General features: G+C 44.1%; 1 protein-coding gene across 8 annotated transcripts; it reads right to left on the bottom strand.

Annotated features, from left to right (window-relative positions):
• Positions 1-52: 52 nt before the first annotated feature.
• On the bottom strand, positions 53-26574 carry PIAS2 (protein inhibitor of activated STAT 2). 8 transcript variants are annotated; one of them, XR_007373951.1, is made up of 15 exons: positions 24303-24583; positions 19961-20435; positions 18483-18567; positions 17858-17908; positions 17645-17735; positions 13844-13978; positions 11180-11285; positions 10482-10555; positions 9486-9646; positions 8775-8908; positions 8164-8335; positions 5830-5969; positions 5262-5320; positions 3976-4498; positions 2608-2693 (listed from the first exon to the last, which is right to left on the bottom strand). XR_007373951.1 is itself a non-coding variant. In XM_048931593.1 (14 exons), the coding sequence occupies exons 2-14, from the start codon at positions 20430-20432 to the stop codon at positions 2511-2513; spliced, it is 1842 nt and encodes a 613-aa protein (XP_048787550.1). In that variant the 5' UTR covers positions 20433-20435; positions 26465-26574; the 3' UTR covers positions 53-2510. The 8 variants fall into 8 exon arrangements, 4 of the variants coding, with proteins under 4 accessions (XP_048787550.1, XP_048787549.1, XP_048787548.1 ...); XR_007373953.1 differs by having other exon boundaries at positions 2650-2667; positions 3976-4013; XR_007373952.1 differs by having other exon boundaries at positions 2676-2693; positions 3976-4013.
• Positions 26575-27354: the final 780 nt, after the last annotated feature.

Genomic DNA, 27354 nt, shown 5'->3' with positions numbered 1-27354 from the left:
TCAGTGATCTCACACCTCACCTCATGATTAAGACCACAAACAGCACCAGCAGTAAGTTTTAAGCAGTTTATTCACAAGGGCTCTCGAGCCTCCCCCCACTCCTAGCTCATTTACTGTGCAATTGTGATGCAGAGAGCACCGACCAGCTGCAAGCCATTAAAAAACACTTCATGAGCAGCGTGGCTTTATTAGAAATAAATCATGCTAAAAACTGATCCTTAACAGATACAAAAAATTAACAGGTAAGGAAAGGAGAAGAAAATGGGCGTAATATTAAGACCAATGGGTGAATTGAGGATTGGTGTGAAAGATGATACAAAAAAGCAATGAAAAACAGCAGCGCGGCATTAATGATGAGAGTACAGAGCAGACGAGGTACAGTATATCCTGCTTCAACATTTCTTATCCATATGCTTAGTTCAAATACTGTAACAGTACTGAAAGGCAAAAAAGCACCAGACATTTGATGAGAGAAAGCAAGCGTGAAACAAAATTAGGGAAAAATGAATGCTGGAAGTAGGGAAAGAGTAATCTCAAATACAGTTACTCAACAGAGAAACAACACTTGGAAAAGTTGCTATGTCAACATATACAGACAATACCATTATTCCAGCAGTACGGAAATGATTTTCCTGGTCTGTAACCTCTTCCACGTACGGCACTGCCTGCGTTATCCCCAGAAACGTGCAGGGCTGTGCCCCACACACTGAACAAGGCAGCACAGCAGAAGAGGAGGTTATTTCCATCTGGTAACGTGGCCTTCTGGTCATGGCAGTTCTGCGGTGGGACAAAGCATCATTCAGCTGTGAACATACGAGGGCTGCTCCAAAAGTAATGCCTCTTATTTCACAATGTCGGCCCACGAAGTCCAAGGCAGATGATGGTGACAAGTAGACGCTGGGCTTTCCCACCAATATTCCATTTGGTCACCATGCAACAGATGGCAGCAAAGGGGCAGTCCAACAGAATGGCATTTGACAGGGAAGTGTTTATGAAGCAAAGGTGTGGAACTGAGTTCTTACATGTTAAAAAAAAAAAAAAAAAAAAAAGACACCCACTGATGTTCATTTATGAGCACAGCATACAGGCACTCGTTCATCACTGCTGAAAATACAGAGCTAACTAACAGAAGTGACTGCTGAAAAAGTGTTTTGTAGCCGAGACCATGCTCTGTTCAAATAGCGTAACTGTGTCTTCATATCTGTTCTCATTTCCATGGAAATAAGTAGGAAGCATTACTTTCAGAGCAACCTCTGTAGTTCGAGTCAAGTGGGAGCAGTATGCAGCTACAGCTGTTTTGCTCCAAGAAAGAATACTTACACCATGGCAAGCCAGACTGCAGTATGCCCAAGCAGAATGCAGCCAAAGTGGCAAAGGTGTGGGCATGGCATCCCACAAAACAATTCTGCACTGGAGAAATCAGCAATGTGCTCTCTCCTTACAAGTGCCATAGGAAGCAGACACCTCACTGGTGCATTTAGGGCAGAGCTGGTGGTGGCAGAGAAAGACACCAGGTACTTTAAAGCAAGGAAAAGCTTTGTCATCTCTTAAAGTTATCAAATCAGAAACTCAGCTATGTCCCAACTGTGCATAGGTTTGGGGTTTTGGTGGTGGGAGAAGTGTCCCACCCTAACATGGCAGCACAGAGAGGTTGTACAATGCAAGGTTTGCATAGATAGCTTGCCCATCCCCAGCTCAAAAAAACATGAAGTCGTCACAGTTAGGAGTGTTAAGTTTGTGAAGAACGTGAAATCTAAAGAAAAAAAAACTCCACTTACAGCCCCTTCCCATCCATCCCAGGCAAGGGGAAAGTGGGGGTCACAAAACATAGAAGTGAAGTCATGGCTATTTCACAAAGCTTCATTGTCTTAAATGAAGTTCATTACCGGCCCCAGTGAAAATATTAAAAATTCACCATCTACCTTTGCACCATTTTCCAGGTTGTTGTTGTTTTTTTTTTTTTTTTTTTTTTTTTTTTAAGAGTGGTTAAGTGCCTTTTTTATTAAAAAAAAAAAAAAAGTTTGTTTTTACATTATTGCTGTTTTACAACAAATCATAGAATCACAGGGGTTGGAAGGGACCTTGAGATCAGTTAATCCAACCCCCTGCTAAAGCAGTTCCCTACAGAAGGTCAAGCAGGAAAGCATCCAGGCAGGCCTCGAGTATCTCTAGAGAAGGAGATTCCATCACCTGTCTGGGCTGCCTGTGCTCTTTCACCCTCAAAATAAAACATTTGTTGTATCCATCCAACAACAACACGTCAGTTTCCCCAGAACAATGCGGAAGCACAAAACGCATGTTCTGAAGGGGCCTTTCCTATACCAACTACTTAATAAACAAGAAAAAAAGAAGTACTATCACTTCTGTCCCTACTGTAAATGATTACTTCATTTTCCAGAAGGCAGATCCTTTCAATAAATATCAGAGTAACCTCAGAGATGCTGAAGTTCCAGAGATACAAGCAGCAGCTGTGTGCAATTTCTCCTGGAGTTCCAATGCTGCCTCTTGTTTCAGTCCAGTGAGATGATGTCAGGAGCACTGCCGCTGCTGCTGGTTATAACTCCCGTCTCGCTCCTGTTGGAGGAGCTAACGTGTGTGTTGCTCTCGTGGTGACTGGTCGATGTGATGATGCTGCCAGGTGTGTTGCTTGTTAAGGTTGAGGTGAGACTATCCAAAAACATAGGAGGACAGTACTGCTTGAAACAAACAATGAAAAATGAAGAGACTAACTGCACAAGGGAAATGTATGCTCTAAAGATACATCTTCCCTACAACAAGCACAACACAGTGGCTAGCGGGACCTCACCAGTGCATGCAGAGCAAGGAGAGTTCTTCCTTCCCCCTCCTAACCTGTTAGTCTGAGCCTTTACTGGCACATTAGGAAACACTACCATGACCACTATCAGGACCTCCCAGCACAGTGTCCAAATGGAAACCTGTAATGAACAGTGTCCCTCAAGGGTCCATACTGGAATCGGTACCACTGGGATCAGCACTACTTGTGTCTTAATGACAAGGATAACGGCACCGAGCCGAGTGGTGCAGGTGACACAGCCGAAGGAGGGGATACCATCCAGAGGGACGTGAATGGGCTGTGAACTGAACTGTTCAGCAAGGCCAAGTGCAGCGTGTTGCTCCCCGATTACAGAAATTCTGGGCACGCAATCAAGGTACATGCAGGGAACAGATTGAGAGCAGCTCTGCAGAGAAGGGCTTGAAGTACTGTCAGATGAAAAGCAGTGTGCACCTGCAGTCCAGAAAAGCCAGTCATGCTGGACTGCATCAAAAGGAGGCCAGCAGGTCAAGGGAGATGACTGTCATTTTCTACTCTGCTCTCCTGAGAGCTTCAGGCTGAGTACTACCTTAGTTAGGGAGGCAGTATTCCCCTCTTGAAGGCTATTGACTGTCTGTGTAAGAATCTAATTATAATCCAGTCATTTATGCAAACGAAAGCAGAAGCACCAGCTAGTTACTTTTGACCTACAAAACTTCCACTATAGCAAGGCCAATGGATTTTATGTGTTACACTGAAGGACTTGTAAAAACGTTCAGTAAATGTGCCCAAACCAGTGACAATACAGTCTTTACAACTCAACCTACAATCATCAAAACCACCCGCACTGAAATTTTTACATGAATTAATCTGGCTTACAGATACACAGTATAAACTGAAAGCATGAAAGACATAATAGCTGTGCTCATGTCAGCACTGTGCAAGTACCTGGTTTGGTAAGGCAAAGCAAACTACCAGTAATTTGCTGTGCACGAGTTGATAGTATCATTAGCAGAATCCTCCTTTAATGTATTTTTTCCTCATTACCACCTGTTGGTAAAATGTGTTCTCCTGGTCTGTGGTTAGATCTAAGCAAGTGGACTGCAAATACAATGTGAGGGACAACATCCTGACCGTTACTGAAGCAGTGTTTCATAGAAAACACACTTGGAAATTAAGCCCTTGACAGTTAAGAAACATACCTGTGATTCAACTGGAATTAGTGAAAGGAAATCCAAACCTAGAAAGAAAAGAGGGATAATAAACTGACGTGTCTTCCTTCTCTTCACACACAACAAGTTTAAGGAATTTCTGCTGTTGTCGTAGAACAGATTTTTGCAATTGCTATACAGTTTCTAAATGAAGTATACCACTGTGACACCACTCTCAACGACTTCAGGCAGCAGCAAAACACGTTTTCTAGTACAAGTGGCTCTTTTAAGAATGAGGATGACAATGATGTATTATTCACTGGATATTGCAGGGTGGTTCAATGTGGTTGCTTAGATGGAGGTTGCCATTTGGAGCTGTTGTTCATAACACAAGTTTCACTGCATATTGTACCTGACTTGGCCAAACTGGGACATGAAGAGTGTCATCACATTAAGGATGCTGGAATGAAGTAAAGTCACAACATGCACAAGTCCAAAAACAAGCAGCAGGTCTCTTCCTCCACCCATAGGCAGCCAATAAGGAAACATTTCTAATATCATCCCCGTTTTGCGTCTAGACAAATAAAAGGAATGAAGAAGAGGAAACTACAAGTAGTTCAAGGTAATCCTCTATGAGCAGTGACAACCAGCGCCCATCCTCTATGCCATTAGCACGTAAGCATTTAGGGCAAGATGTTTAAGAAACACAAAATCAATGAGAAATCGCAGCCATTTCTATTTCAAAATCTTGGCCTTGTGTTTGCTATGGCAACAGAAAGAAACGGTCAGCTTTCTCCCTCCCTCTCTTGTTAGCATAGATCTGTTTCAGCCAGAGGCATCTCTACTTTTCTCCATTACAGAAAATTAAAGAAAAATTTTAAAGGAGATGTAAGATCAGCTGCTTTTACAGAATTCACAGCTTTTGCTCATACGCATGCTAGAACTTCAGTTGGCAGAGATGAACAAAGTTCTAGACTTCCATTCTCTCAGCTTAGTCTTCTAACCAATTCGGAAAGAAACTGAATTTCTTAACAAGGGAGAAGTGGAGGGAGGGAGCAGTGAGGCAACCAAAAACGGACAGAGAAACAAGGGGAATGATATCCATCCCAGTGCCAAACTGAAAGAAGATGAAAAAAAACCCAGAGATGCGGCAGGGGAGAAATGGAGACAGGCAATGGAGCGGGGCAGGGAAGGACAGGAGGCCCACGTGACACCTGCTGTCACAAGTCACCATTTCCTGGGCTCTAGGTTCACTACAGCCGACAGAGAACCCCCAGAGTCCCTACACACAGCGTTCTTTTCAAGGAGCCAGGATAGAAAACAATCAGTATCCCCACCTTTTGTCTGATATTTAGCAGCAGTGTTGAAGAATACATCATAGGCATTTAGGGTTTGTCTAGGTAAAGAAAGTCAATAGAGGTCAGCTTACATATTGTAGCTCACCTTAACCTTTTTCATACAGTCTAGACAGAGCACCACTAGAATTAGCTAGCAGAAATCTCTACATTTAGGGCTGGGATGAGTCAGTGCCATTACAATTCTCAATCTTAAGTAAGCAGCTACTCTCCCTCACTTCTACAACAAGTAACAATCAGGTGTTTACACACAGTCTAATTGGGTATATCAAGAAGTGCTTCTGGCTGCCATTCCAGAGTGCCAATTTGAGGGTGTACCCCAGAAGCAAGGTTTTTCACATCACTGTTGGAAGTGCAATCTGAAACTGGAAAGACAGCTTGTACTAGACTCGTCTAGGCATCATATCAGGGCAATGCTATATACAATCCTGTCCCATCTACAGAAGTCAATTTCCGACTCTTACCCACCCCGCATATAACAGTCTCTCAGAACGCGCATTAAAAATAATTAAATATTTAATTAATAATTAAAAATAATAACACCACCTACCTGGCAAGTCTGAGGAAATGCTGGACATTGGTGGGTGGTGGAATGGCACAGGGTAGTCTGTTAACGACGGAGGAATAGCAGCTGTATCAACCGTCGTCACACTGGGCACTCTGACAGAGGATGGCTGATACATAAGAACCCTGTTTTGAAGGCACAGCATGTTTCAGAATCACAGAATTACAACCAACCTTGCACAGATTACAGAAGAGACGTTATGCACTCTCATTCACAGTCACCACATTACAACACAGCTACGGCATGGCTACTCACTACACAGTATTCCACTCTAATTTCCTTTCATAACAGTCTTCATAACAACATCACATCTTGGCTCTCAACAGCAGCTGTGACATAAGAGCAAGATTAAAATTAAGTACAGTGCTGGAGTCATTCAGAACAATCCAAGTTGGCACATATGTGCAGAGCACTCTGTGGGACAGGTGGCCTGAGCCAGGAGCAGGACATTGCAAATCCTTCTGCTGCTCTCAGCACTAAGCTGTGGCACTAAGGATGCAGCTGACTGTGATTCAGCCCCTACAGCACAGACTTCCAAGCCTGGAGTTCAGTCTCTGACTTACCATGGCCAACAGCCAAACCTAAGCTAAATTCAGCTCTCAAGCACACAGCCCATCACAAAACCCTTCTGTCTCTAACCTCCTGCATACTTGCAGCACTGTTAAAGACCACGTAACAGGCAATGTGGCACCCATCACCTGCACCAAGTGTTTCATACGCTTCCTGTCAGGTAACAACAGCAGCCCCACTTGCAGCTGTCCTGTATTTCTCCTTTCAACTCACCAGCAGTGAGTTGCAATCCAATCCAATCTTCCCCCATAAACTACTGTGCAGTCACACTACTGGTTTCAGACGCTTGGATTTCAGACCCTCAAGCACCACCTGAACATCAGCTCTCTGCTGTTGCTGCCAAAAGGCCACCTCGCAGTAGCACCAAAGCTGGTATTTGAGCAACATTCTTCACAGGAGGCAAGCTTTCTCCAAAACCCTGGGCCTAAACTATGATTTCAATAAGGAAAGCATGCGATTTCCATTACCGAACACTGTGGAAAATGAACTGGTTAGATAAACAAGAGCACTCAGTCCTACAGTTACGACTGCAGGCAGTCACCTTGGACAAACCCAGGAATTTGGAAAGAATCTTGACATCTTCTGGAATTTCATTAAGAGGTGCTTGTAGCTATTTTTTATATCAAAATAAGAAAGTCTCTTGGGGAACAACTCCCTCACAGCATTTACAACAAGCAACAGTGTTTCATGCTACTACTGGAGGAAGCTGATTAACTGTTGTTTGCCAAAGACTACAGGCTGCTGCTGAGTACAGACAGCACAGCTGCTCATCACTTCAAAAGGCAGCAAAACAGAAAGGTTTGGTTTTATTACTGTTGTTTTAGAAGAAGAGAAGCCACCAACGCTGAGACAGATACACCTTGTGCATGCAGTTGGACTAACCAGAAGGCCAACATACAGCCAATACTTCAAGTCGCCACATGGAGCAGTGCCTGCTGGAGAACCTAACCAATGCCCTCTTCTCCCTACTTGGCTGGTTGTGCACCCTACAGCTCTCATGTCCTGCAGCCTAAGAGCAAGAACAGTGTGGAAACCACAAAGAGTAGCTATAGCCAAACTGCACAGATCACAGCAAACAGAAGGCAGAACAGAAAAGCAGTCAGTTAATTCTGCGTGACTCAGGGCAGGGAATTCAGGCAGCTACAGAGATGAGGGAACTGACAGAGGACTTGGGAAGCCATTGGCTGTGTTCACCAAGGCACAGAACTGACCGACAACCAAGGCCAGCAAATGTGACCAAGACATTTCAGATTCTAACAGTGAGATGCAAAAAAAAAAATTACTGCCTCGATTCAAAACAAGGAAGTGCCTTCCTCCCCTTCCAAGCTTGAGAAGATGGGGAAAGCATGCAACACAGCTCTGTTTCCTGGCACCAGAGCACATGATAAAGGTAAAAGGCAGTGAGAAAAGGCTTTAAGATGACAGTAACTCAACGAGAATGCATGAAGCTCCTGCAATTGGGATAATCTGATTTCTAAGAGCTCTGTACATTAGCTTAATTGGTTTCCTTTTCTACAGATAAACATCCCTGCAAACACAGCTTCAGTGCGTCTTCTGAGAGACACAAACCTATGCAATAAAGGTTTGCCTGCACAGAGGTACTGTAGCAATATAACCTTCTGAAAAGGGAGGCCTAGAAGTTCTCCGAAAGTTCAGAGCTGGATCCCAAGGAGAGTGCAGAGTCAGTATGTCTAACATCAGTTTATCTGACACACAACAGAACACCAACTAACTTCAAAACTGACAAACCCTTTGGTTGGGCTTCCTTGCGTTTCAGACATGAATATGCACTTCCTTTTGGCTGGAGGATCTTCCTCTTCATCAGAAGAGCTTTCTATAGTCAAGTCAATAACATCAACTTTCTTCTTGTTTACCTCACTGGCCACCGTCACAGAACACGGTTTGCTAACAACACTGGAACCTAAAATAGAAAAACAAATTATTATTATTATTTTTAAGGCTGCTGCCATCAGAAGTTCCAATTTGCAATAGAACCACTACCTCAAATCCTGTATTAGCTCATCTTTAAGACCACTACAGAGGCCAATATGACTCAGGAACCATCTTATTAGTGGTATTCTGTGTCACATTAAAGCTTATGCTCAGTTTTCTCAATCTCCACTTATCAGTTTTAGGCCACAAGAACAACAAAAGTGTTGTTATAAAGAACAAAAATAAAACCTACACCTGCAGAGATATAACCTTTTCTTTTTACATTAAATGAAAAGGTGAGAAGAATTAAGCACACCCTCCACAAAACAAAATCCATGTCCATATCCATCATCCCAGCTACAAACACCAAGCCTCCAATGCATCGAGCCTTTTAGTTGATTTACCACCAGTATCCATGATGTACTCACTTTCTATTTTGGTGCACTGTGGACTTGAGACTTTAACAGCATCCTTTTTAGGCCTCATAGGGCACCAGGAACCATCTTCCTGGAATTTAATCTCATCCACATCTGAACATTCATTAAGGATTTCCATAAAGAGTCTGTAAAAATGAAGTGGTTTTGTCATTTGGTTCCAGGCTTTTGCTAAGTGAAAAGGAGACAGCTGAGAAACTACGATCAACATCAACCAACAGCTGCTCTCCCTGGTTTATCTCACCTGATGACCTGCAGTTGCAGCGTTTCCCACCAAGCACACATGAAAATCCAGAGTATTCCAACCCACCCATCTTTTACTCAACATTACTGCAATTCAGAGATTTTCACAAAGTAGAAGCCATCGTCCTTCAAATGAGTTTTAAACTTTAACTCAAATTGTGTCAAAGTTGATAGCTTCAGAGATAGGCTCATGTAAAAGGAAGACAGCCTGAGATGTCACATTTGGATTTCTCTAGAGGAGATATGCTGAGGCTCAAAAGTCGGATGACTCCATTAGGAGATTAGCTTACATAGTTTGTTACAAAGGAAGAGAAGCTAAAGCATTCCAGTGGTTCCTCCCAGCTTAATTTATTTTGAGAAAAAAAATGGCTAAGTGTCTAAACTTCAGGTCACAAGCATATCTATCGAGTACATAATGAAAAGCTGGAAATAGTTGTGCAGTCTGCTGGCCCGTTCTCTTACCCGTCTAGTATCAGGCTCTCATAAGCTGCCTTTTTGTCACAGACAGGACAGATCCAGGTGGGCTTCTTTTCATTCATTTGGAGATAGAGAGCAGCATCAAAACACTGCAGGTGTGTGCAAGTGACAGCCCGGCACGGGATTGTCAGTCTCATTTTGCCCAGCTGCAAAGATGCATTTAAAGAGTGTCAGAGAGAAGACAGTGAAGCAGACCTGTATGGCTAACAATGAAAGGCGACAACCAGCAAGGAACCATCCTTTCTCACTACAAACTCAACACCAAGGTTGCTGCATGCAAATCCACTCCATCAAATCACATACAATGTACCTGAAGGAACAATAAAGCAGTCCTCAAAGTCTTTCCTGATTTGAAACGATCAGACTTTTAACGGACCTACAGCATTACTTCCAGGACTTTGAATTTTGTTAGTGAGACCTGCTAAAGTACCTGCTTTGTCATTTCAAGGTTTTGTGAGCTGCAGTCACATTAGAATGGCATTATACCCGTGTCAGTGTAAGACTTCACTGACAAGTCACAACACCAGTTTCTGCCTGGAAAGAGAAAACCACTTAGCTGTGACTTTGTTATAATTCATCAGGTTATTTTCCAGTTTTAATAGTGGGCAGTAAAAGCAATACCCCAAAGAGCAGACGATCCAAAGTGCTGTTTCTCACTGTGCCCTTTTTTACCCATCACCCCGCCCAACCAGAGGACGCCTCAGTACACCAGACCATTTCATTTAAAGGTCTCAACATACACACACAAGTAACAACGTGATTCTGACAGCATTGCAGCTGGGGCATTCACAAGTTCAAGCCTGTTGGTGGAACGCTGCTGCAACCAGGTGCTTGCAGATGCACCTTTCTCCACATTACATCTTAAAGCAGAATGTAATGAAATCCCATGACATCTCCAAACCAGGTCTCATAAGAACAGCCCAAGTCTGCACTACAGATGACAACGCAAACCTGTACACGGCAGCTCCCAGCCTTACTTACAGGGCACATCAGAGACACCCGCAGACTGGTGGTGGCAATCTCACTGTCAGGATCTGCTGTTAGTTTTTCTTTAACTATAAAAACAAATTAAGAAGGTATAGACAGACACCACCGTTTACAACCCTAATATTCATTCTACAGCACATACATTTTGTTTCCAGCTATCTAAAACAACTGAGTATCTAAGAAGCTACTTTACAGCTAATACCAGTAGGAATAGCTTCACTGTTTACAGGTAAAGGATAAACAGCACATCATGAGATTGCTTTATGTGCAGCAGATGCATGCTGTATGGTGCATTTCTTAGCCACAGGTTAGCGGGGCAAACTCTACCCAACAGGTAAGAAGCAAAAATAATAATCAAGGGGCGAGGTATGCAGACAAGACAATCAGCAGCACATGCAAGTGAGGAGAATGCATATTTAAGTCATGTATCTGCACCTCACTGCCCACAACAGTAGGAAGTGCTCACAGCACTCCCTAGCATTTCAGTCTCTCAGCACTCCTCCCTATGGGTTAGGGACCTGTGCTGAAGCATTAACAGCCACCTCAGTAACAACAAAAGGAACCTTTGATATTCTAGGCACGGACTTTCTTTTCTAAATGCTGCAAGTCTCCTAAGTATTATCAGTTCTGGTTTTAAAAGAGCCATTAACCACCCCTAAGGAAAATTTAATGGGAAAGTTAATTTTACTTACTTAGCGCTCTGGAATGATCAGGGTTTCTGATCCCTTTCATTTTTAACCTCTGCAAAAGCATAGCTGAAGTGAGCTGACGAACAAGATACACAGACATGGAGTAACTCTGCAAAAAGAGCAAGGAAGGATGAGATATTGATTTAATACAGTAATTCTGCTACAACAGATCACTTACACCGTTCTAAGTAAAAACATGCTGATTTTTTTCCTTGGCATTATGAAGGTATTTTGAAAAAGCACTGACAGATGTCTTCATTGCTGTTAAGAAGTCCACACTTTGCCTTAATTCTTCTAACCAAATCAAATATGCAAGCTGCAATTTAACTGCAAAAAAGCCTTATCCTTCACAACTAAGACACAAGGTGGCTTCTTCTTGAAAAGAAGTTAAATGGAAGATACAATTTCTTAAACATGCAGTCTACAGGAGATTCACATTCACACTCCTAAACATCCCCCTTTTCATGCTGTCATTAATGCAGACCTCAAAGACAAACCTGCTATTAGGATGAACATTCTTTCAGGTGCAAACTCCACCTTCAGAGGGCACACAGCTGCACAGGTTGACAGCTGGACTTGATAACCTTTGTGGTCTTTTCCAGCCCTAATAATTCTGTGCACTGATTTCTTTGCACCTGTTCTTTGGCTTGCCATTCCCAGGCCAAGTCTCATTACAGCCAGCCTAGAGGAGCAGTACATGCATTTCTTAGCAACTACTGCTGTTCCTTCCCTCATGCCTCTTGCCAGCTTCCTTTGTTCAAGATTTCCTCTCCTCTGGGTCACCAATGAAGAGAAGAATCTGCAAGCCCCACAACTGCAGAATGATAATGGTTTCATCCGCAGGACACACAACCTGCAACGCCTTTTCACACCCTGCAGTCACCTTCTTATGCCTCCTGTACTAATGTTTAAGTGCATATACCACCATGCTCCTGCTTTACCAAGAACAGCCCTTCTCCTGAGGAGCAGATAAAGTGATCAAACTACACAGGAAGATGCTGAGACAAATGCCTTGCTTGCCCTGCCAAGAACGACCACATATTGTCCTGTTTATTGCCTACAGCATCTGCCTCGTGAGGAAAGGCTGACACCTTCATTCTTTTGCTGAACATAAACTTCCCACTTTCGCTTTAAAATTTTATTTAATTTATGTAGGTTTATACTGGAGCCTTACTTCAAGGATACGATGGCTCCAGACCATTTTGATGTTAAAGGAACCATAGAATGGCCAGGTTGGAAGGGACCTCAAGAATCATGAAGCTCCAACCCTCCCCGGCTGCAGGCAGGGCCACCAACCCCCACATTTAATACCAGACCAGGCTGCCCAGGGCTCCATTCAGCCTCACCTTGAAGAGGTAAGCTACATTGATAGTAAGAGAGTCCAGAAGGACTTCCAGAAGTAACCACAGACGGAAAAACACTGGGTCTTCTATTTACTTCAAGGGTTGTTGCAACAGCTACCAAAATTCTTACCACTTCCCCTTCTTTCTTTAGTGAATTCACAGGCAGATTTCTAAGCAGTCACTTGCCCATTTAGAAGGCTAACTCCTTTAAACTCTAATGACTTCACATTCCTAAATCAGAAGTTCAACTACAGGCACCAGAAAGCAAGACAGGACATTTCAGTCACCACTTGCTCTACCTCCTGCCATCTGAAGTCCAGCACGCTTTTCTGCCACCTCTCCATGAAGTCTATGAGTGCACTCTGAAGACATTTCAGTCATCTTTCTCCTACCCTGCTGCCCACTCCTGCCAGTATCTGCACTTCTTCCTCAAGCTGCACAAGCTTCCAGGAAAATGCTTCACTGTTAACAACAGGCACATTGCACAGACATCCTGCGTTACAAATACACTGTGGTTCAACTGAGCACTTCTAAGACACACCGAGCCCAGAAGCAATGGACACCCGTAGCCTGACACCTCCCAGCTACACCTCCTCCCAGGAAGGTACCCCCTAGAAGCTTTCTGAACAGGAAACTGTACTTGTGTTTAACTCATAAGTGTAGTTTTAACTCAAGAGAAGTCATTTTCATGTAAAACATTAATCTCAAAAGAATAAAGAAGGAAGCATCCGTTAAGCAGTTCTTCCTATGAAATAAAAACTGCCTTCGCAGAACTATTTGGAATTACTCTGATTGAAAATACAAAGACCTGAGAAACAAGTACACCAAGTCATGGCGCCGTGGCACATCGTTCATTTTACAAGCACTCTCCAGTGAACAGTTGCAAAAGATATTGAGAAAAAAAGCTTTTGAAGACATGGCTACGTAACCTCATGTTCATAGTAACGTGTAATGAGGCTACAAAGAAGCATGGAGGCTCCCTTTCTGTTGTGCCTGAACTGTTTTGTATTTACATCACAGAAAGATATGGGTGTTTCTGACATATCACAGGCACCTCCTAATAGCAAAGCTGACAGCAAAGCTCTCAAAGAAAGCCACACAGCCCTTGGAATTCCACACGGAACTCTTTGCAATCCACACGCAAGCTCTTCACGTTGCTGCAAGTTACCATGGCTCTGGAGCTAGCTTTGTTTCCTAGCACCGACGGTAACTTTAGCCACTGATCACACTACACCCTGCCAGCAGTATCAAACAGTGGATTAGAAGCAATGCCAGACAAGGTGATTTAGTCTACTGCCCACATCCTACAAAACAGACAGCTTACCTTTCCAATTTCAGAAGCCCAGGAAATGGAAATCTGGTTCGGCACTGCTGATGACAGCCTAACTAGAGAGGTTATATTCAAGGGGCGCCCAGGTCGCTTCTGTTCGATCCCATTTTTCGGTGGTGGAGCATATCCCTATGAGAAAAAAAACAAACCAGTGAAAGTACCCCAACAACTCGTTAGCTCTGAACCGATCCTCTTAGACTGATCTGTGGGAAACAGAAAAGCCTTGAGGTTCTCCAGACTGGAGACTGAAGTCAAAATTTGTGAGAAATATCAGTCGTTTTGACAGTCCTTACTATACATCAACAATTTTCAAGCAATTTTAAAGGAGTGCTGAAAAGAGAAGAGTTTTGATCCAGGCAGGTTTACTGGAGGTGTAAAAATCAGTGTTGATGCTTTATCAAAAATAGAAAAAAGTTGTATTGATGCTCCCCCCACACACCCAGCTTCGCCTTGCATTAATTACACAGAGCTTCATTAGCAGCAGGCTGTCATCTGCACACTCAGTGAACATGAGTTGTGCACAGCGTACCTGGTACATGTGAGAGCCAAAAGGCTTTGCTGCCATCAGCAGAAGCAAATTAAACTAAATACTTTTAAATTCTTCAAAACTGAAGAAAACCTGGACAGCTTCTCTCTGCAGTTTTATTTCATGGTTTATTTCATTTCTCCAGTGGGATGAAGTTAAACTAGTGCCAAGTCCCACACTTTGGTCACAATTACCACATGTCACTGCAGGCTCAGGGCAGAGCAGCTGGAAGGCTGTATGGAGGAAATGGAGCGTGGAGCAAGGTGAGGGTCAGACTCTTCTTCCAAGCAACCGTAACAGGACATGAGGCAACGGCCTCAGGTTGCACCAGGGGAGGTTCAGGTTGGATATTAGGAACAATTTCTTCTCAGAAAGAGAGGTTAGGTGTTGGCACAGGCTGCTGAGGGAATGGTGGAGTTATCAGCCCTGGAGGTGTTTAAGGAAAGGGAAGATGTAGCACTTAGGGATGCGGTTTAGTGGGCAATACTGGTGGAAGGTGGGTGATCAGACTAGATGATCTTGGAGGTCTTTTCCAACCTTAAAGATTCTATCCTGTGATTTCCTATATGTCACTAATTAACACACTCAGCAGCCCTTTTGCTTGCTGACAAGCACGCACTTCCAAGCAGAGAACACTCGTGCTTTGTGAAGCAGCACATGGCCTAACTGCATCTCATCTTGCAACAGTCACCACAAAAGCAAGCCAGTCCGTAAGAGGAACTCAGAGTCTGTTCTGAGTTCAGACAGCCTATGGTCCACTCATCTCAAAATCTCATCTTGCATCAGAAAAACCAACCAGAGACCTGTGTCTTGCACAGAACTGTCACATTTCATTCAGTTCAAGTGTTGTCCTACACTGGAAACTACCCAGGACCAACGTGCTGAAAAGCACGTGTTTAACACAGATAACATGAACATTCACAGCATAACACTTCAAAGCAAGAGTGAAAGAACCAAATTCTGAAAGTATTATCTAACAGCCAGAACTGCTGACTAGCTACTTCACCAGAAATGGTCCAAGAGAGCACACAAAACATGCTCCCCTGTTCATCTAATGATACAGGAAAGCAATTTGGAAAGCTCTTTAGATTTTAGTTTAGCTAGCAGTTTATACACAACAGTGAGCCTTCCATGGGAACCTGATTAGCAGCCTCTTTGCAGGGTGCTCCCTGTCACACCCAACAGCACCACACAGCAAGGGTTCCTAAGACACCCTTCCAGTGGCAGCAAAGAAACACAGGGCTTCAACTGCCAGGCCAGAGCTGCAGGCAGTAACTGCTGACCAACTCTTTTAAAGAACCTTTTGCAGCTCCAGAAGATGAGTGACAGGAGCTGCTAGGAGTCATGCCGTGCGTGCTTTATCGCACAAGGAGGCGGCAGATGTATAAGGACTGCTAGCTTCACATTTAAAAGAAGATTCGAATGATCTGTCATTTCTTCAAGTCAGATGTAACAACTGCAGTCATTTATGGGATATAAATCCCATCATTTTCACAGGACTTCCAGGACTCAATCTTGTACTCCTAAAACACGTTTAAGCCCTTCCCAGCTTTCTGTGACTTTAATGCAGAAGCTTGCCTTGTAATCAGCGTGGTCTAACACTGCTCAGTTTGGTGGCCAATTCCAGTGGCTACTATTTGCCAAAAGTATTTGTTACTAAGTCTTCCGTGCTTCCTGCAAGAACCATATCAGTAAAAACATGTGGACTCTGCTGTAACCAGAAAATATATCAGAAGAGCAATTAGGCAAGAACAGAGCCTGGCATCACTCGCTAGTTCCCTACGACTACTGAGTTGGACAACAGTGATCCTTGAAGCAAAGAAGCTCCTACATTTTCTGAATCACCAGTGGGATGCAGACAGTTAGCAAATAAACAGGTTATAGGGAAAGAAAGCTTGGCCAGAGCGCTCAGGCTGAGACTTTGTTAATCATTCAGCTTATACTGAAAAAATAAGGAAGTTGCCAAGATGAGTCATTTATTCACTTTCTCATTTCATAGTTCTTCAGACTGTTCAACAGAACCATGTGCAAAAAGAAACTATGGGATTTAGACCTAAAGCAAAGTGAGAATTAAAGATGATAGAATTTCTGCTATGACTGTGCCATTACATGAGATGGATAGCATAACACAGCATCACCTGCTATGAGCTATATTAGCAAGACTGAGAACCATCAGAGCTTGATATCTCCAGGACAATATCACTCAATGCGTTAGGGTTGCTTGAAGAAAGACATCTTCTGAAGAAAGGAAGTCCTCCTATGTTCCTCACAGGACATAGTTTGTGTTTGACAAGAAAACATCTCAAAGAAACCCTTTTATAAACTGAAGACAGAAGAATAGTGATGCACTCGTTAAAGAAACAGATGGAAAAGGTGAGGAGAGTCACTTCAGCCCAGCAGAGGCAAGGAAACCATCACCGTTGCATATGAAAGAGGACAGTTGCAGGGTGAAAACAAGACACGTTGAACATACTGACAATCTGATATGCCAAGAAAGTAGCATGCATTCTGAGATAAAAACGTCTCAGACCTTCACTCCCCACCCAGTATTTTACAGTCAGGCTGCTGAAAACCCCTCTGTGCTACTTTACCCATCTTACAGAACTTCTAGCACCACCTCAGAATGGGCAGGGTATGGCTTTAACCCCTGTTCTATTTATCAAATTACCCATCTCAGTGATTTATTTTTTTCCCGAAAATGGAGAGTGCTTCTTTTTGAAATATTCCAGCCTCACAGTTACCCTGTACACATAGCAACTTTTAAAGCACAAGGCACCAGCGAAGAGCACAACTGCTAACAGGACCAGTAGCTGCTGGTACCCTGGAATCTGCTGCTCCTCACCCCTGCGATGGACACTGCTCTAACCAGAGCTGCATGCAAACATACACGAAAACTGACAGTTTCCTTCTAACAAGAAGGAACTCAGGCCTGCACACAAATAGATACCCAGCACAATCCAACCAAACTCGGTTCTATACAAGGGAGACTCCTCATGCACACACCGGTTTGTTTTTGAATTCTGAGTGTCAACTGCACCGATGAGGTTTGCTACAAGTGGCTAAAGCATAATTAAGCTGCGCAGTGGCTTTAACATAATTAATTAATAGCAGCAATGGCTACCTCACCCAGGCACGGTTTGCGTTTGCTAGCATTAATGTCTAGGGAAACTGTAATGATAGCAATAAAGTGCTTGATCGTTTTAGCAAGCTATCATTACAGAAACAACAGACAAGTCAAACAAACCACAAACACATGCAAACAAGCTTACCGGCAATGGAAACAGCTTCCCATTCACTTTAATGCACAAACTATTAGGGTAATTATCTTCTTGAGGACAGCTGGTCTCTGCTAGGCATAACCTATAGTCCCAAAAAGAGAAAACATTTTCAGCTGACACAACGCTTATGTGTCTCCACAAACATTAAGATTTACAACTCCTTAACTGGCCAACAAGCAGAAGAGAACACCATGAAAAAGATACCTTAGCTGAACCTGGACGGTGTAATCTCTCCTGCCCCCCGGCAAGAAGTCCCTACAACAAAGGGAAAGGAAAAGTACCTATTTAGACAGCAGTCACACTTATAAGTGCTACGCCTATGTCAGCACTAAGTTTTGCTTTTATTTTATAAGCTACGAACAAATCTTACAAGTGACACCTCTGTTAAGCTTTTTAAGTTAAGCATGTCTTTAGGATCACCATCTTCTGTCAAGACTTTATTGCTACTACAAAATATGATGCTGCCAGAGGGATGAAAAGCTAATTATTTGGGCTCACACCACAGTTCTTGCAAGAACATGAATCCCAGGACAAAAGATAAAAGCAGCCTTCCTTTCCTACAGCCAGAAAACACATACAGGATAAAAGCTTACCACCTAAAAAGTCACAATCATTTCAAACAACAATTTTTAACTCCTCAGAAGCATCAGATTTACCTCACCCGCTCGTAAGTACAGTGCACAAAAACTAGAGAAATAAATACAGCAGCTGAATCCATCTTAAACTCTCTGAAGATTATCATTCCACACTTGCACAGTTAAGGGATGCATCAAAAAAGTAACAAACAAAAAAATTCCCTTCCCACATTTTTTCAGCAGTTGCTTCTTACCTGGAAATACAGATTTCTCTGACCTGCTGAGGTGTCAAAGCAAAGATAAAAAATTTTTCTTGGAATCGTTGAATACTGCTCTGTACTAGAAAGAGAAAGAGACAGAAGAGGTTTAACTGTGCTGCCTAAAGTCAATGATTAGAAGAGGTTCTGCAATTGAGTTTTTCCCCAAACAAGGCACAAGGCACTTATGTCCATAATCAAACTGCTGTTGAACAGCAAGTAACTGTCAAGAGGAAGGCAAAGGAACAAATCGTTCATTCAACCATACTCAGAAGTCTTAATATCACTTCACACCTCAGAACTAAAGCAGCTTGGCAAGCTGCACTGTAATCCTTGGGGGAAGAAAGATACCAACAACAAAATATAATACTGAATACTTGGAGAAAGAAATACCAGTTTACAACTATTTTATCCTACGACAGTAGGAGAATGCACACCATGAGTTTTTAATGAGCAGTGGAGAACTATTCCATGCAGAAACAGCTGTGGTAGCCAAGCACAAGATGTGTGTACACTGCAATATTCAAAGCCCCAGCCCAGACCTCACACAAAAAGAATCTAAGTCCAGGTGGAACAAATACACGCACCAGATCATAAGCATGACATACTGCGTGTATATTTGCACGTGTTTAAAATGGAAATGATTTTGTTATTGAACCAAGTGTGGATCAGAGCTAAGCCCCACACCAACACCTGCGCGATACAACCAGAAGCCAATTTCTCAAGGGAAAGGTGAAACCTCATGCAGCTTATTTATATCAGCTCTTTTCTCAGCTTTGGAAATGCTATGAAGAGCAAATGTTTCATTAAGGGAATCACCACACTGCAGTTAATTCTGCCATTCTACTGGATAAAGCAACCACAAGGCTGGCAGTAAATCTGGTTAACTGTGAGCCAATAGTTGCCACACTATCATCTTCCTGAATCCTGGCCCCAGCACAAGAAAGACATGGAGCTGTTGGAGGGGACCCAGAAGAGGCTGTGAGGATGATCAGAGGGCTGGAGCCCCGCTGGTACGAAGCAACGTGGCTCACTTAGGTACAAGTCACTGCCTACAGTACTTAATTAAAAAACTGAAGCAGGGGGACGCAAACAGCTGGCAAAATGTCAGAAGCGTTTCTAAACTGTTCTACTAAATCCTTACGGAATATTTTCTACCCCTTAAGGTTGGACACTGAATTTAACTTGAATTTCAAAACAACCAAGTGATTTTCAAATAAATATACTCAAGAATGAGGTGCTTGAAGAAACTGAGATTGCAGGTTGTTGGGAAGAATGTTTTCTGCTGGCCCTGACAGAGGTGTTCCTCACTTGCATCAAATAAATTCCTCAGATCCACATTCTTCAGACCAAAAAAATTCAAAAAAAAGGAAATTCCTCCAGCTGCAAAAAGCAATTTAAACCCAGGCTTAGTACTGTCACAAGCAACAACTACTCCATGAATTAAGCAGCTTACAATGCAATTAAACACTTACCTAGACTTGTAGGCTTTATGAGTACATCAAGCACATCATAAAAAGGCAAGCTCTTCAGCTGGACGTCGGGATGGACAGGTGGGATGGGAGGTGATGGCTGCTGCATCTCAAAGTGGGCCTTAGTGTCCTGAAGGAGCACAGAGCTGACGGGTGAGGACGGAGACTGAGGTGTGACCGAAGTCGAAGGGAGCGGGTGAATGCCAGCAACAGCCAGGTCAGGCTCCACGGGAGAAGAACTGCTATCCAGATTGAAAACCGCAGGCTTTATAGCTGATAAGTCTGAAAGTCCTTCAATCGTCCTTGGGTACCGACGCCTATAGAGTTCTCGGATTTTTATCTGCACTGCTGGGCTGCAGCCACTCTTCAGTAAGTGCAGAGCCCTCATTAGGAGGTCATGTTTCCGTCCACTTTTATTACGCCCAGCAAAGCCCAACAATACTTGAAGTTCAGAAACACGAAAACTTGATACCATATTCTGGAAAGAAGAACCAACGTACACATCAGTGAGCCAACAGTACACAACAGTTGGATGAAATGATCACAGCACTCTTTTCCAACCTTAATGATCCTATGATTCTAAAACTTCCTTTCTGAGAAGCACAGTGAAGCATATCAACCTCCACCGTTCTAGTTCCACCTCTGCTGCCTCAGGTACGACCCACACCTCACCCACAGAGAGAGCATGACTTGCTTAAGGCAAGGAAATCACATATCTGGGAAGGGTGAGTTTCAATTAGAAAACTGATGCTGAAGACTATTCACTTCGTTATCCAATTTCCACATGGAAGAGTGAACCACAGAGTTCACAAGCAGAAAGATTCTCATACAAAAATAAAAAGTAACACTACCCAAGAGAAAGCACTCCTCTCCCTGGATTAGTACAAATCAGTAGGGTGGCACAGACGTATCACTCCCATTTTTGAAAGGAAGCTTTCTTTTCAGAGAAAAGAAATCGAGAATTCTCCTTTGCTTCCTACTTGCAATGAAAACGTAAAATGCTGAAGGACACGGAACACCTGGCTTTAATACAGCTGTACTGTACCAGTTCTGCACTCAAGGACTGACAGGTGAAGGACTGGACATTAGGTATCAAGCAGCACACATCTGCAACCATGATGCAGATGTAAAACCTGTTTAGCAGAGCCCTTTTAGCTCTTAATTATGGTCCAGCAGACAATACTTAGAGTTTGAGGCACTGATTTTAGGAGAAGTGTAAGCCTTGAAGTGCAGCACTTTGTGTTTATCTTCCTTTACTGCTACAATACAGTTCATAACCACGTACTCCAACATGAGTTGATCTTAACTAAAGACTGAACATGTGCTACAGCTGTGCCTCCACCACCAAAACAAGCTGCAACTTGCTATGCGCCCCGTTGCTTGCTCTTCATTTTCACCTTAACATCACTGCAGGTGAAAGCAGTGTCACATCCAGCGTCAAGTGGCTTATCCCAGCTTTGAAGGAACAGAGATACTGAAGAATTTACTGAGAACTTCACACTGACTGCATAAATAGACGCATGAGTTCGACAGCACCATCACCTCCTTCCCTCAGATGGAGACAGTAAGCGAGATTCTGGATTCCATCATCAGAATGCAAATGAGCAAAATAATCCTTTACGCTGAGATTAAGGGAATGGCCTGTCGTGCAAAATACTTCTCATTAACCCGACTGCTGCATTCTGTGTGCTCCTGTGAATTCCACCATTAATCAAGGTGAAATGTGCAGTCAATCATGCCTTAGAACACCTAGCATTTTATGGGTAAGTTCACAAAGCAGCATTTTGTTATGAGTTGGATTTCATTTCATTAGAAGATGCAGGCTGGGTTCAGTATCACAGTCAGCAAGATTTTAAATCAGCATCTCCATTAATGTGCTTGGGAGTTTAAAAATTACATAGTTACACAGTAACCACAAGCATAAAGACACAGCTAATCTCATCGACATTGTTTAGCTTATTATCCCCTTTACAGATGTATCAAAGCAGTGCTTGTTACAATCAACATGGTTTTACAAAGCATAACATGTGTTTAGGAGCACTTCTAATCCCGGTGCAGGGCAGATATGCAGCAAACGCTCCCAGATTATTTTCTTGTAGGGTTCCAGCCCTGTTGCAGAAGCCTGCAGCCTAGCCAGTAACACTCTTCACATCTCTGCATTAAGGTGAGACACTCAAGTTGTGCCACACACAAACCATCAATTTGCTCTTGAAAGAAGTTCTTTACAGCTGCACAGCCCAATAAGAAGCTTTTTGGACAAGCAAGAGACCGCAGCCGCTTTATGTTTATGGTCTCTTCATGAACACAAAGTAGTTTGACAGAACTCTGGGAAACAGCACTGGATAATTCCAGCACTTGTGTGGTCCAGAAATAAATTTTTCCACAAAAATTCCTCCTTGGAGGTCAGAAGACACAAAAATCCCATTTTGCTTCTTTTTAAACTTTTTCTGACCACTCATTAACAAGGAAGCACACTTGTGACACCTTTCCAATTAAGTCTGCCGATCTACGTGGGGCTGGAAATGAGGAGCACTGCTAGAAAGAGCAACTCGTGCCTTGGGATGGTCGAGGAGATCTGTAAGGACCCTCAACAGAGATGAAGTTACACTGGAGCTGAGGGAACCTCTGTATTATGGGCAGTTTTGCTTTGGAGCAGCTCTAGCCCGGTTCCTACGTCACACATCAGAGTCCTCCAAAGCTGGATGCACCCCATGTGACAGTGAACGGAAGTATTTTCTTTGGAGGTTTCCAATGCGCTCAGCTCTCTGAACACAAAGCTTGACTCATTCCACTGCTACTCCATTTTTTAAGCACTGTAAATTACTTGGCCTCATTCTTCTCCCCAGTCACTGTATCTCAGCATGATCATTAGTTGTTAATTATTCTGCGCAAGAGAAACTTCAATTACCACATTAAGCCTCACTGGTCTTAAGTAACTTCACATATACAAAGCACAGAAGAAGTGAAATACAGATACATGATAACCTCTGGTAAAACACTGTTAATAGTTATCGTAATATATACTGTTAGTTAATACACTGAATGCTAACTGTAATCTTCTCTCAGTAAGTTGTAAGACCACTTTCCCATCTCTTCTCGCTCAAACATCTTTTCTGAACAGCCATGAAGCTGATCATGAGTGTCACACAAATTGCTTCTGGCAAAGGCTTATTCATCTGCCTATAAAGAGGTTTTGTTTTCCTTAAAATGAAGCAAACACATTACTTCCAAATACAACCACATAGCAGCTTAGTCAGATTCTAGTATGTCCTAAAGCAGGGGCTAGCAAGAGCTCAAGGTGAGCTGAAGTTCCCACTCCCAGGCCAATGCTGTTAAAGAAGAATGTCCTCTGTGGTCTCCACAGCACAGATCCACATCCAGCTCTGCCCATGGAATCTCTTCAACATGCATCAGGGTGCCCGTGAATGAAAATTATGGAAAAAGTTTAAAAACTCATCCATGAAAAGCAAGTCTAGAAGTTCTCTCTCCAACGAGAAGGAAAGCTCTGCCTACCACAACTCAGCAATGCCTTCATATTTCAGAAATCTGTCACCTACGCTACTCAACAAATTACTAAATCACCTACTTCAACTACTAATTAATGGAGAGCTCAGTCAAAATAACTCTTCTCCCCAAATCTGAGGGTCAGCCTTGCACCAGAGGCTTTCACCACGATCTTGGAAAAGAATCTGCGGTTCCAGCTATTTCTGAATCCTTGACAAATGCACAAATTTCCTGAAGGTCTGAGGTAACAGCAAGTTCCTCTGCACCTATCTTTCCCTACAGCTTCAGAGTTAGGAACCTCTGCATCACAGCTCCCCTAAAGTTACATTCAGGGAAACCAGAGGATGATAGGCGTGGCACTAATTGACACTGCAGTGAGAATAAAGAAATGCACGTTTCACTCTCTCTAGAACAAAAAAAAAAAAAAAAGATAGATTTAAGAAAGAATTGTGACCTCCTGCCTTTAGAATGACCTTAAAAACCAACCAGAATAAATCCAACTCTCCAAATTGCCCTACTGGGCCTTCCTAAGGCAGGCAGCGATCACAAACCGTAGGAAATCACCATCAGCATGACAGAAGTAAACAATGCTGCCATAAAAAAGGTCCCACGTACATATCCATAAAGCAGCACCTTCAGATTGCTCCTAAAGGTGGGGAACAATTCCCACTCCGAAATAAATAAATAAATAAATAAAAGAGGAAGAAGCGTTTGGATGAAGGAAAGAAAGCTACAAAACCACCCACTGCACACACAGCCACACACGTCCCATCTCCAAGAGAAAAGGGACTTCGCGGCAGCAAAGGCCTCAAAGAGACGGAAAAAAAGCCACACAACCAACCGTTCCGCATCTGTGTAACAAACGAGTCCGTGTTTCTCCATAGGGCAGAGCGCTGCTGCGCTCCCACAAAGCAGCCGGCGCTCCGTGCCCGCTGTCAGAGCCGGAAGGGGCCCTTCGGGACAGCGTTTCCTGCGAGGAAATACTGGGATGCGATTTTTTTTTTTTCCTTCTCTCCTCCATTTGAAGGAGATCTGCTGAACGCCACCAAGCCGAAGCCTTTTTAGAGGCGTTACGACGGGGCGCAGCCACAAAGCGCTGTCATCCTGAACAGCCACGCAGCGCCCAAGCCTTTAAAACGTCGGGACTAGAAAATAATAATAACAATAATGAAAACAATGATGATAATGATGATAAGGAAAAAAAAAAAAAAAGGAAATGAAAGCAGAAGGCCGCGTCTCCCCGCGGGCCCAGCCCTCAGCCCCCGCCCCCCAGGCGGCACCGAGCCTCGCCGCCCTTCTGCTCCCCCCCCTCCTCACCCGCAGCTCCTCGAAATCCGCCATTTTCTACGCACTGCCGCCCGCTCCGCCGCCGCCGCCGCCGCCACAGCCGGGCCGCGCCGCCACCATCGTGCGCCGCCGCGCGCCCTCGTCACGTGACCCGGGGGTGGGGGGGTGGCGGAGGCGGGAACTGAGCGCCGCCTCACGCAGCCCCGCGCTTCAGGGACGGGAGGGAAAAAGGGCCGGCGAGGAAGCGCGGATCGCTAATTGAAAGCAGTCGTGTCGTTTGTCACGCTGATGGTGGGATGCGTTTTGCGGATTGGAAAAGACAGAAAAGCAGATGTTTGTGGAGAAATCACTGAGGTGCAGCTGACAACACTGTTTTCAGAAACACACAGGGACCGTTAGCAAGTCACAGCAATCACTGAGTCACAGTGTTCAGTGCCCTGGGACCAAACGGATTTACTGCCATGAGAATCATAAAGTCACAGAACCACTACAGTTGGAGGAGACCCCTGTCATCCTCACCCCTGTACGCCCACTGATTGCAACCCCACAGAGAACGAAAGGATCATTAGGACTGGAAAGCACCTCCAGAACTCCCAGCCCACAGAATGGCCTTGGTTGGAAGGGACCTCAAGGATCACGAAGCTCCAACCCCCTGCCGCACGCAGGGCCACCAACCTCCACATTTCATAGCAGCCCAGGCTGCCCAGGGCCCCATCCAACCTGGCCTTCAACACCTCCAGGGATGGACGGGGCATCACAGCCTCTCTGGGCAGCTGTTCCAGCAACTCACCACTCTCATAGCAAAGAACTTCCCCTGACATCCAACCTCAATCTTCCCTCCCTCAACTTCAAGCCATTTCCCCTTGTCCTGCAGTTATCTCCCCTTTCCAAGAGTTGACTCCCCTCCTGTTTGTAGGCTCCCTTTAGGTACTGAAAGGCTGCCATCAGGTCACCCCGCAGCCTTCTTTTCTCCATGCTGAACAAGCCCAGCTCCCTCATCCTGTCCTCGTAGGGGAGGTGCTCCAGTCCCCTGATCATCTCTGTGGCTCCTCTGGACCCTCTCCATCAGCTCCCTGTCTTTCTTGTGCTGGGGGCTCCAGACCTGAACACAGTACTGCAGATGGGGCCTCACAAGAGCAGAGTGGAGGGTGACAGTCACCTCCTTGTCACCTCCAGGTAAATGACATCAGTCACCTTTCCCTTGTCTACCAATGCCGTCACTCCATCATAGAAGGCCACCAGGTTGGTCAAGCATGACCTTCCCCTGGTGAAGCCGTGCTGGCTGTCTCAGATCACACGCTCATCCCTCATGTGATCAAGCATGTCATCCAGGAGGATCTGTTCCATGATCTCCCCAGGCACAGAGGTGAGACTCACCGGCCTGTAGTTCCCGGGGTCATCCTTGCTCCCTTTCTTGTAAATGGGAGTGAGCTGACCCTTCCTCCAGTCACTCAGGACCTCATCTGACAGCCACGACTTTTCAAATATGATGGAGAGCGGCTCAGCAACCACCTCAGCCAGCTCCTTCAGAGCCCTGGGATGCACACCATCCGGCCCATAGATCTGTACACATTCAGTCTCATGAGGCGGTCTCAGACTTGCTCTGCCCTTACAGTAGGATTTACCACCCACACAATGCCCCTAAATTCCACACCCCCACAGTTCATAACACCTCTGCAGCTGGGGACTCCACCACAAAACAGTGAATTTACCTACCTGATGTTTTATCCATTATGTATATATATTTTTTTCCCTCATAGCATTAGTTCTTACATATCACAGGAGCCACCATGCCCCCATACATATTCCTCCCCCTCCAGATCCAGACCAAGTTCCTCTCAGATCTCCCTTTTGTATATTCCCCACTAATTTAAACCAATCCCACCCATTAGAAGAACAGCTGCTTTTCCAATTAGCTCTCACCACAGTAAGAAGGGCACCTCACTGCCCTACCCTCAAAGTAGTTAGGTTTGATAAGAAAGCACAGAACTAAGCTTTGTGCTGCTAGCCTTAGGTTCCTCTGTTTGTTTTTCCTATCCTGAGGGTGTTTTCTTTTTAAATTAACACTACAAAAGTGAGTTAGAGAGGTCGTTAGAGAGGTACTCAGACCTGTGCTTCTTCTTCACTGCATCCAGACCATTGGGTGGGCTTTGGCAGCAAGATGCTTTGAGCTGGTCACTTATCACCGCTACTGGAAAGAAATACTTCTGCACTGCTCAGTCTGTGCTTTTAGTCCCAGCAGCTGAAAAAACAGAGATTAGTTGAGGCGTAACCAACTGCATCAAGGCATATATTGAAGTTATATATTAGAGTTATATATCACTGCATTTGCATTACTTAATGGAGGGTGTACTATGTGAATGACAGTGCCCTATGTCTGTGTTTCAATATCCGACCTCCCGCACTGTGTGCTTCTGATGGGTGAATGGTCGGCACGGCCATGCGAGAAAGAGTTGATCTGCTATTAATTATCGCAATGACTGCTTATTTGTTTCAGTTTCTGCAACAACAGAGTCCTATATGATTTCCAAGCACATTTAGCAATCCTTTGCTGAAATGATTTTTAAATACAGTTTGTGGATTTGATGACAGAGAGAAGTTAAAAA

The sequence above is a fragment of the Lagopus muta genome, chromosome Z (assembly GCF_023343835.1).
Source record: "Lagopus muta isolate bLagMut1 chromosome Z, bLagMut1 primary, whole genome shotgun sequence".
Taxonomy (NCBI): domain Eukaryota; kingdom Metazoa; phylum Chordata; class Aves; order Galliformes; family Phasianidae; genus Lagopus; species Lagopus muta.
Note: the sequence above shows the minus strand (reverse complement) of the source record. Positions and strands in the feature narration are given on the sequence as shown.

Bases quoted from the DNA above. Each gene is read 5' to 3' on its own strand.
- PIAS2 (XM_048931590.1), bottom strand. From the start codon at position 24,482: ATGGAGGAGAGAAGGAAAAAAAAAAAATCGCATCCCAGTATTTCCTCG. The intron at 8,909-9,485 runs GTAAGAGAACGG...TCATTTTTACAG, and splicing joins GAGAGCCTGATACTAGACGG to ACTCTTTATGGAAATCCTTA. The intron at 4,014-5,829 runs GTAGGTGGTGTT...TTTTCTTTCTAG, and splicing joins CATTTCCTCAGACTTGCCAG to GTTTGGATTTCCTTTCACTA.